The 10,079-nt window shown below is 36.3% G+C and overlaps 2 protein-coding genes across 2 annotated transcripts in view; one reads left to right on the forward strand and one right to left on the reverse strand.

Annotated features, from left to right (window-relative positions):
* Positions 1–3,153, reverse strand: part of LOC107548418 (protein kinase C zeta type-like) — a 130,872-nt gene extending 127,719 nt beyond the window's left edge. The window contains exon 1 of the mRNA XM_016229101.1: positions 2,660–3,153. Within this exon, the coding sequence (XP_016084587.1) occupies positions 2,660–2,730 (71 nt within the window). The 5' untranslated portion in view covers positions 2,731–3,153. The remainder of the gene's footprint in view (positions 1–2,659) is intronic.
* A 3,085-nt stretch (positions 3,154–6,238) lies between these two features.
* On the forward strand, positions 6,239–8,222 carry LOC107549794 (deleted in malignant brain tumors 1 protein-like). The gene is made up of 4 exons (XM_016230971.1): positions 6,239–6,776; positions 7,005–7,040; positions 7,597–7,914; positions 7,999–8,222. The coding sequence occupies exons 1-4, from the start codon at positions 6,743–6,745 to the stop codon at positions 8,220–8,222; spliced, it is 612 nt and encodes a 203-aa protein (XP_016086457.1). The 5' UTR covers positions 6,239–6,742.
* Positions 8,223–10,079: the final 1,857 nt, after the last annotated feature.

The raw sequence follows: 10,079 nt of genomic DNA on the forward strand, positions 1-10,079 counted from the left end.
TATCACAAACTTACCATTGACAGAAATAGTCAGCTCTACTGCCTTTCCTTTTGCATTGAAATCTTTATTACAACCAATCCTGCGGTTCATAAAGAACTTTGTTTTCCTACCTCCACAAGTGCCATCTATTATCGCCTTGTTTATCTAAAAGTGCTATTTTCCTTTAAACCTAGCCAAAAAGCCATATGTGTTGACTGTGAAACACAGTAGACTTTAATAATATGCATTTATGGTGTAATTACTACATTTTCATGTCAATCCATGTTCATATTTACTGCAAAAAATGCGCTGTTACTTTAATTCAGTGCATACAGCACAGCAATAGACTCGGTGTGGATCACTACACTGCTGTAGACGCACTGCTCCTGAACGCACTGCCGGACCACAGCAATTAATAATATAAATTAAAATTGGATAGATTGTTTTTCTGCCGATCAATCATCCCAAAGCGATTATCGGCCGATAGTGATCGGTAGCCGATCAATGGGAGCACCCCTAGATGACATATATATTAAGTTGCTCAAGCAAGTGGCAAAACATTTAAACTACTTTTCTTACGTTATCACAAACTTACCATTGACAGAAATAGTCAGCTCTACTGCCTTTCCTTTTGCATTGAAATCTTTATTACAACCAATCCTGCGGTTCATAAAGAACTTTGTTTTCCTACCTCCACAAGTGCCATCTATTATCGCCTTGTTTATCTAAAAGTGCTATTTTCCTTTAAACCTAGCCAAAAAGCCATATGTGTTGACTGTGAAACACAGTAGACTTTAATAATATGCATTTATGGTGTAATTACTACATTTTCATGTCAATCCATGTTCATATTTACTGCAAAAAATGCGCTGTTACTTTAATTCAGTGCTTACAGCACAGCAATAGACTCGGTGTGGATCACTACACTGCTGCAGACGCACTGCTCATGAACGCACTGCCGGACCACAGCAATTAATAATATAAATTAAAATTGGATAGATTGTTTTTTTGAGATCGGCCTTTTTAGAGACTGCCGATCAATCATCCCAAAGCGATTATCGGCCGATAGTGATCGGTAGCCGATCAATGGGAGCACCCCTAGATGACAGAATTTATATTTTTGGGTCATAGAATTTTTTTATAAATAATAAAAGTATTTTAATTTTTGAGTGAATTCCTTAAAGGTAAAGTTCACCCAAAAATGGAAATTCTGTCATAATTTACTCACATTTATGAATATCTTTCATCTGTTGAACACAAAAGAAGATATTTTGAAGAATGTTGGTAACCAAAAAGTTGCTGGTAGCCATCACAGTATTTTTTTTTTTCCAATGGTACCAGCAACTATTAGGTTATCAACACTCTTTAAAATATCTTCTTTTGTGTTCAGCAGAAGAAAGAAATTCATACAGGTCTGGAACAACATGAGGGTGGGTGAGTAAATCAAGACAAAATGTTGAACTTGTGAACTTTCCCTTTAAGAATGCTATTACGACTTAGACAGGTTTCGAAACGAATCTATATCATTCACATTGTTGACTAAATGGTGGGCGAATGGCGTTATTTATCACCCGCTGTGCACTGATGCTGTTCGTATATGAGTGATGATTTGATTTATAACAATGATTCACAGTGATGTATGCAGACAGTGCGTGTTTGTTATCTTGCTTACATCATGGCCACTTTCAGCCAAGGACATCTAAACAAAATATAAAGCCTAGATTTTAAAGCCAGAAGAGGATCATCAAGTAGGAAACAATTCACTGTTGTTTAAAAAAAAATGTATAATGACAGAATTCACAGTAGGGGTCAAAACCTGTCCAGTCAATTCAAGTCATGTGTTGCATCAGAAAATAAAACAAAGCTTTTGGTATTTTTATAAGTAATCTACTAGATTATTTTTATGAATTATGAAGACTGAAACTTGTCTTTTATAATACTAATAAAAATCCTCTTTTAAAAAAAAGTATGCTACAGCCAACTATATGCAATAGAAAAGGAGAGGTGTGTTAAGCAACAAGTGGCAATAAGAATACAACCTTCAGACCACAACAATATTTCCTATTTAAAGATGCACTCAGTAAGTTATTGTTTACTTTTAGCTGACCAAAAACATACCAGCAACTTAGTCGATTGCGTTTCATGGCTGGTCATGTGATGTCAATATGGTGGCACTCATAAGATCCCAACCTACTCCTAGTAAAATAAAACAGCTTTGGAGTCTTCATACTTTATATTTTTTTATATACACAGATTTTTTTTTTCAAGAATATTGATCCTTTCTTTACATGTAAAACGTTTGAATAATTATAACTGATTGAGCCTTTAAAAATAATTAGCAATATTTCATATTTAAGAGATTAAGAACATATTAAGAATTGAGATTTTAAAAAAGGCCTGGATGTTTTACGGCATGCCTGATATTGTGAACTGCATTGTTTTAAACTGCCTCACCTGACAACGTCTCTAAAATACTACATATGCTGTTTAAAAATCGATCTTACGTTGAAGAAGTATTGAAACATTCAAGATGTCAAAGTTTGTCAGGTGTGGGAGTGCGTTTGCAAGCATGTTGTGCTTGCATTAAACTGCCAAACGCCGTGCATATTCCGACCTTTGACGCCACAACAAAGCTGGACAACTTTAAAACATTAACCCTGTGAAAGTTTACAACACTCACCCTCCGTAATGCGCCTTTACTTTCACATATCCCGAGGGCAAATCCATCATCGATCCGTTACTGACAGGCATGACTCCAAAAGTCTACAAACACTCTCTTGGGACGGAAATAAACAGCCTCTGTGTATTAGAAGACGATATCAGATGTAACGTTACAGTGACATAATTCCGAATGAACCGTGTAAGTGGTCAGTCTCGTCCGTAATGCTCCTAATGTCACGTCACCGCTGAAATGATCCATATCGCGAGCGCGTCGTTCAGCTTCTTTCCGGTACGCTGGCTTTTACTGTGGCTTTGCTATGGTTACTCATAGGGGCGGAGAGACACAGAAGTATGGCTACTTCCAGGTCTGGATTGGCCTCGGAATCCACCTGTTGTTCGCCTGCGCTGCCGTGGGACACTCCGGGCATGTTATGAGGCGCTGTCGCGAGGACATTTTCCAAAGTGCGCTTTATAACGTCATAACAGAACAGCGCGACGGTTGTTCTATTATGTGACGTCAGCGAGGAACGTGCAGGTGTGGGTCCAGCCGGTCTCGCGCTCGTTCTCTCTCTCGGTAGAGACTGAATGCTTATCCAATTAAACAGAAGTAGGTCGGTGAGAGAAGAAACGGTTGTGCTCGGAATGATGCACGTGAATGGGCTGAAAACTACTCCTGAACTCCTGCACTTCTTAAGAAAGATGCAGATATAGCCAGTTGGCTATAAATAGTTGAATAAACCTGTTTTGGTCATCATTAAAAGTGCATTTTTTTAAATATTTATTATTTAACCCTTTAACTGTCACCCGTCCCCTCTGTGGGACGCCTAAGTTTACTTCACTATATTACAATTAAATCCTAATCAAATCATGACAAACTATATTTCGTTGGAAAGGTCTACGACTCCTAAATATTTTTTTTTACAAAAACATTGGTAAAATATCTATGTAGGAAATTTATGACAAGAGTGCACCTCAAAAATCTACATCATAACAGGAGTTCTGACCTTTGTCAAAAAAAAGGCTTCGTTGTTGCCTTTTGCTCTGTCACACTTTAGAAATCATCAGACATTATGTATCAATTGAAAACTTTAAATCTCAAAAGTCATCCTTTGAAACTCATTTTAAAATCAAACATTGCATTACCAGGGGGAAGTTGTGGCCTAATGGTTAGAGAGTCGGACTCGTAACCCAAAGGTTGTGGGTTCGAGTCTCGTACCGGCAGGGATTGTAGGTGGGGGGGAATGAATGTACAGTGCTCTCTTCCACCTTCAATATCACCAGGCACCAAACCCCCAACTGCTCCCCGGACGCCGCAGCAAAAAATGGCTGCCCACTGTTCCGGGTGTGTGTTCACGGTGTGTGTGTTCACTGCTGTGTGTGGGCACTTTGGATGGGATAAATGCAGAGCACTATCTTGCACGATAGAAGGGCCACCATACTTGGCCACATGTCACGTCACTTCACCATGAAAATGGTACATCAATATCATGTTACAAAATGTTTTAAGTTTTCAAAATTTAAGTTTGGAGTTTGGATTAAAGTGATAACCTTGTTCCAGGTAATAGTGGGGTCACCCTCACAATATCTAAACTACGTGAATTTGGGTCTGGGATCTAATTAAAACGAGGGAAATTATTTAGAAGTTGCACGATTTGAATAGGGAACGTGAAATCAACAAGGAACAAGTTCTTTTGAGCCGTTGAACTTTTCCGGGTTAAAGTCTCTAAAGTAGTATCTGGAATTAAACGTCATTCACAAACATATTTGCATGACACAACAAAGGTGTTTGTGAAGACAGCCCGAGTAAATTAAATCATTGTGTGGGTTTTTATGAATGTTTATTTGTCTACTTTTGTTTCGTTTAATTAATTTTTTTTTTTTACATAAATCTTTAAGCTGTAGCTTTCTGTAACACTGTAAAAGTCAATGTCTTAATATCAGGTGCACTTTACAATAAGTTTGTATTTGTTAACATTAGTTAACTACTGTAGTTAACATGAACTATGAAATATACTTCTAAAACATTTATTCATCTTAGTTAATGTTAATTTCAAGCATTTATTAATGCATTATTAAAGTCAAAAATGGTATCTGTTGTAAAGCTGGACCTGAGCTAACACTGACGATGAATGAACAGTTGTATTTTTATTAACTAATTTTAACAAATATTTATTACAGTATTTGGTAACACTTTACTTGAAGGGGTGTGCATAAGACTGACATGACACCTTCATAATCATGACATGACACATGTCATGAATATGAAGGGTTTTTATGCATGTTTATGACAACTGTCATTAAGTGTCATTCACTCAGTTATGTAATTTTTAATGCAAATATGACATTATTTGACCTAACCTTATTCCTACCCTTACCCCTAACCATAGCCCATAAGAAAGACATCTCAAACAATGTCATCTTTGCATTAAAAATTACATAACTGAGTGAATGACACTTAATGACAGTTGTCATAAACATGCATAAAAACCCTTCATATTCATGACATGTGTCATGTCATGATTATGAAGGTGTCATGTCAGTCTTATGCACACCCCTTCAAGTAAAGTGTAACCCAGTATTTTAATAAATAAAATGTATTATTAACAATAAAAATGTATTATTAGTAGTAAAATGTACACGCGTCGCGACCCTGCAGACTACAGAGGGTAAGTGGTTTGGAGAATAAAGCTGTAAGTGTTGTAATTATCATTTTATCCACATGATGTTGCCACAAGCTTATTCACATACATTCTTACCCCTGAATAGTTGTCAAAGCAGTCTTATGTAAAAGTCATGGTTTTATATAAAAGTCAAGGTCTTATGTAAAAGTTATGGTTCTAATGTTCCAGCTAATACTAATTGATGATATTTTAACTGTCAGTTGGATTCATAAAATTGTAATACTGTAGATCTCATTGCTGGGTGCTATTTAAATGTATGGTGTCATTAAATTAAGCGTCTGAGTGTATTATTTTTCCACATCTAAGCCTAAAATTGTTTTAAGCCTTGAGGCAAATCAGCGTGAACGTTTTTGTGCCGCAGATCTTGCGCAACGTCGTAGAACTGTAAACACCTACAGTAACGTTACATTCTCCTCATCTGAATAATGGGACGTCTGACTCATTACTTCGAATCGACTCATATGAACGGTTCATTCCAAAGAATCAGTTAAAAAGACAATTCCGTGATTCTTGTGCATCCGACGTATACGTCATCACGTAGTCCTGGACACCCTGGTGGCCAGTTACATTCAATACATGCTGTTTATTAATAAGGGTGTTTATGTAATTTAATGTGTCATTTGCCATGTTTCAGCTAATGAGATTGAGTCATTTAGAAGCGAGATAGAATCTGCGTTTAACATTCATTTAAATCTAGCCTGAATAACAGTTTTTGGTGTTTACATATTAGCTGTAATTTAATAAGTCATTTATGAAAACAAACTCGCGGTACAAAATTTAGACGTACAGTAAAAAGTAACTTTTCTCACCATCAGTCAAATCCTCGCTTCACTGCAAATGCTCTTGTGAGTTGTTTCGCTCTGTTGATTCAGTTTGTTCGGAAAGTTTTTTTTAGCGAAAAGATCCGATTCAAAAGATTGATTCGTTCACGATTCGCAGACTGCATTATGACGCTCTTTGTGGGAACACCAACTCACAAAGCATGACTAACTACAGATTTATTCGATAATGCTTTGTAAATACAACGTTATTTCTTTTATCTCGCTCTACGAATAACTCTCTTTACTTTAGGGCAACAACGCTAGCATATTAGCCGTTCGATTCTACAGCTTTTGTGTCTACATTGTTATGTGCTATTTGCATTTATCGACTATTATGCTTTTAAGCATGAGTTATGATAGATAATGCATTTGTATAAATCACATGGAGGCGAACAGAAAGAGTATAGGCATTCAGAAGTGCTAGTTAGCTAGCTAGCTAGCTAGCTGAGGAGACTGAAGTGCTATGCATCGTCTTGCTCCTGGTCCTCCTCGCAGTCACACTGGAACCGTCAGCTTTTGGATTGCTGACATTTAGTTAGAGACATTTAGTTATTAAATTAGCCTAAAGCCCTGGCACTTGCATTACATGGGAAATCTACAATGTCGAGGATTCTTCTGGGCCTGGTAATGCTTGGTTAGTAAAATGTATTATGTATATTTTTTCTCTTATTAAAAAAAAAAGTATATATATATATTTTTTTTAAGGAGAACTGAACATTGTCAGCAACTGCAACCATAGTACATTTGAAACATGTATAATTGCAGATAACCAAAAAGCCTAAAAACATGCTAAATGTTTCTTAATTTTAGAATGAATATGTAAATATTTGAACGTACCCTTAACTATTGTCATTTTTAACAGGATGCACTGTTGCTGTTGAAGATGTTCATGCCTTTGGTGAGTTATTGACTTTATGTTGTTGTCTACATCTTGGGGTTTTCAAACTATTATATTTCAAGGACTCCCAAATGTGATGGTCCCCTTCCAAAAATACAAAAGCATATATATTATATAAGCATATATATATATATATATATATATATTCTATAATAAAAAAAAACTAATCTATTCAATATTAGAAAAACATTTTAAATGTACTTTTTTTCTGTCAAACATTCTGTGAATGGAAGTTTGAGAAGCCCTATTCTAAGCCACTGATCAATCTTAAAATATGAATTTGAAATTATAGTATTAATTGATATTTTGAATTGGGTTTTATTTTTACATTTTCTGTTTTCATTTCAGTTTTAGTAATTTTGTCATTTGCTTTATTCGTTTTTGGGGGTTTTATAATACTATTTAGCTTTTATTTCAATATTTCAAATTATAATTTTAAGTTTCATTTTCAATAGTTGTAGTATTTCTCTTAATTGTAGTATTATTTCTTTTTTTTCTTGCAATTTTAGTTTCAGCTAAGGATAATAACACTGGTTCGTTCCCATTATTTCCACAGACGACCCGATCACCAGGCTTGTGAATGAAAAACCGGGTGAGCGGTGCTCGGGTAGAGTGGAGGTGCGTTATGGGCACCAGTGGGGCACTGTGTGCCAGCATGGTTGGGATCTGGAGGATGCCGCAGTGGTTTGTAGAGAGCTCGACTGCGGCTTTGTGTTGGACATTCCAGGTGGCGCTCGTTTCGGACGGGCCGGTGGAGAGGTGCTGTGGAGGAATGTGAAATGCTCGGGTGACGAGTTTGCCCTGGATCTGTGTGAACGCTCCCTCAATGATGACGTGTGTATGCACAGTGAGGATGCTGGAGTGGAGTGCACAGGTATGAGAGCGTTTGAAAGATTTGTATTTTGTTTTACGCAACCTGTGTTTGTTTGTAGTGGTTTATAATTTTTTCTCCAACCAGGAAAACTTCTAGCCCCAACCTTGTCAATTCAGTCTCGCTTCTACACCTATTCAGCCGGAGAGGCTGTTCACTTTAAATGCACTTCCCCGTACTGGCAGTCCGTCATTGACTTCCATCTGTACAAAAGAGGTGTGGACACTCCGAAAGATTTGTATTTTGTTTTACGCAACCTGTGTTTGTTTGTAGTGGTTCATAATTTTTTCTCCAACCAGGAAAACTTCTAGCCCCAACCTTGTCAATTCAGTCTCGCTTCTACACCTATTCAGCCGGAGAGGCTGTTCACTTTAAATGCACTTCCCCGTACTGGCAGTCCATCATTGACTTCCATCTGTACAAAAGAGGTGTGGACACTCCAGTGACATACAACACAGCGTTACTTCATCAACAGTGCCAAAGTAGCCTTCTTGAGATACATTATCTTGACTAACTAGATTTTGATCATATATTTGATATTGCATTTAAACGTTGTAATGTTTGCATAAATATTAAAATAAATATGTATTTAATGTCCACAAAATACGTCAGGTCTGTGGTATTTTACGTTTGTTTAGATATTCAGCTGTAACTAAAGATCAACTATTAAAAAAAAAAATCAATACAACATTATTTTCACATGTCTTAACCTATATATATATATATATCCTACCTAGAGGGTGCACTGGCACTCGTGACTTTATTTCTGTGCAGTGACGTGAATTTGCAGTTATGAATAGATACCTTGTTCGCTGCGCACGTGACACATTAATACAAAACATAAGCAGATAAAACAGACACTGCTCGTAAATCTGTAAATCACGCTAGGGAATTTGTGGCTACGCTGCTGCCTACATATAACCCGTATCCGTTCGAGTTGTAAACACTGTGACGCACTTCCGCAAGGCAACCAATTCGGGGACGTAGCGAATTCATGGTTTTTTTTACGTTTACGTTTCTCATTAAACGACAAGGATTTATTTATTCATTCATTTCATTGTTTATTTATTTATTGTGTCTTTATTTTATTTATGCATATTTCAACCAGCAAAATGACTGTGAATGAACATGTATTTCACAGGGAATCTGATTTTTTCAATTTTGAATTGAATTTTTCAGACACCAAAAGTTACTAACACAACTTTTGCAAGTGAACAACTTTTTTTTAATTTTCCATCCCCATGACCTTTTAGTGGCTTCATACGCCTATGATATAATTGAAAATTCAGAAGTTTTTTTTCTATGGCATCATCGGAAACATTCCAGCAGATTTCAAATTGTGGAAAGTGTGAGAATGGTGATGCATCATGCTAGGTCAAATATGAAAAATATATGTTCTGTAATTTAATTTAAAAGTTTGTTGGTGGGTATTACTTGTATATATATATTTTTCACATAGTACTAAGTGTGTCATAGACCATTCCATTAGTCAAAAACAAATTATTGAAATGGTCTGGGAACCTCTGATTTAGAGTAAAGACTAGAACTACTGAGAACTTTACAGTATTAATATATAGCTATATTTACAGCTAGGGCTGGACAATAATTCAATATCAATATGTATCACGATATAATTGTTTTCTATAACGGTGATATGATTTTTGATATGATGTTTCCCATACATTGATTTATTTGTGGCGTTTGATTTCGTTGAATAAACATGAGCACTGCACGTTTCAAAATCATAACACGGCGCGGGTGTTTTATATGAATGTATCTCTGAAGGAAACCGACTGTCTTCAGAAAAGTTTCGATGGCATTTTCATTTGATCTGATAAAGTAGCATTCGTGAGCGGAGCTGATTTGATTACAGCTGTTACCAGGGAAACCGCTAGTTTTATCTCTCTAAAAGTGCCTCCTGCTGGCAGAGAATGAATTTGCATTTTCAAGAAGCCCGTCTCCAGCAACATTTCCAGTTTTTGTTGTTGTTCAATTTTTTTGTTTTCTGCAGCAACTCCGAGCACTTTTCATACTCTTTGTACTGGCTAAAGCAAATTTGTTTCAATCTATAAGAATAATCATCCTACACTACCAGTCAAAAGTTTTTGAACAGTAAGATTTTTAATGTTGCTTTTTTTTTTTTTTAAGAATTCTCTTCTGCTCACCAA

The sequence above is a fragment of the Sinocyclocheilus grahami genome, unplaced genomic scaffold (genome assembly GCF_001515645.1).
Source record: "Sinocyclocheilus grahami isolate Dianchi unplaced genomic scaffold, SAMN03320097.WGS_v1.1 scaffold16.1, whole genome shotgun sequence".
NCBI lineage: Eukaryota > Metazoa > Chordata > Actinopteri > Cypriniformes > Cyprinidae > Sinocyclocheilus > Sinocyclocheilus grahami.

What these genes read in the sequence shown, in the direction of transcription:
- LOC107549794 (XM_016230971.1), top strand. Translation starts at nt 6,743, where the DNA reads ATGTCGAGGATTCTTCTGGGCCTGGTAATGCTTG. An exon ending in TCTGGGCCTGGTAATGCTTG is followed by an intron (nt 6,777 to 7,004) that starts GTTAGTAAAATG and finishes CATTTTTAACAG; the next exon opens with GATGCACTGTTGCTGTTGAA. An exon ending in TGAAGATGTTCATGCCTTTG is followed by an intron (nt 7,041 to 7,596) that starts GTGAGTTATTGA and finishes TTATTTCCACAG; the next exon opens with ACGACCCGATCACCAGGCTT.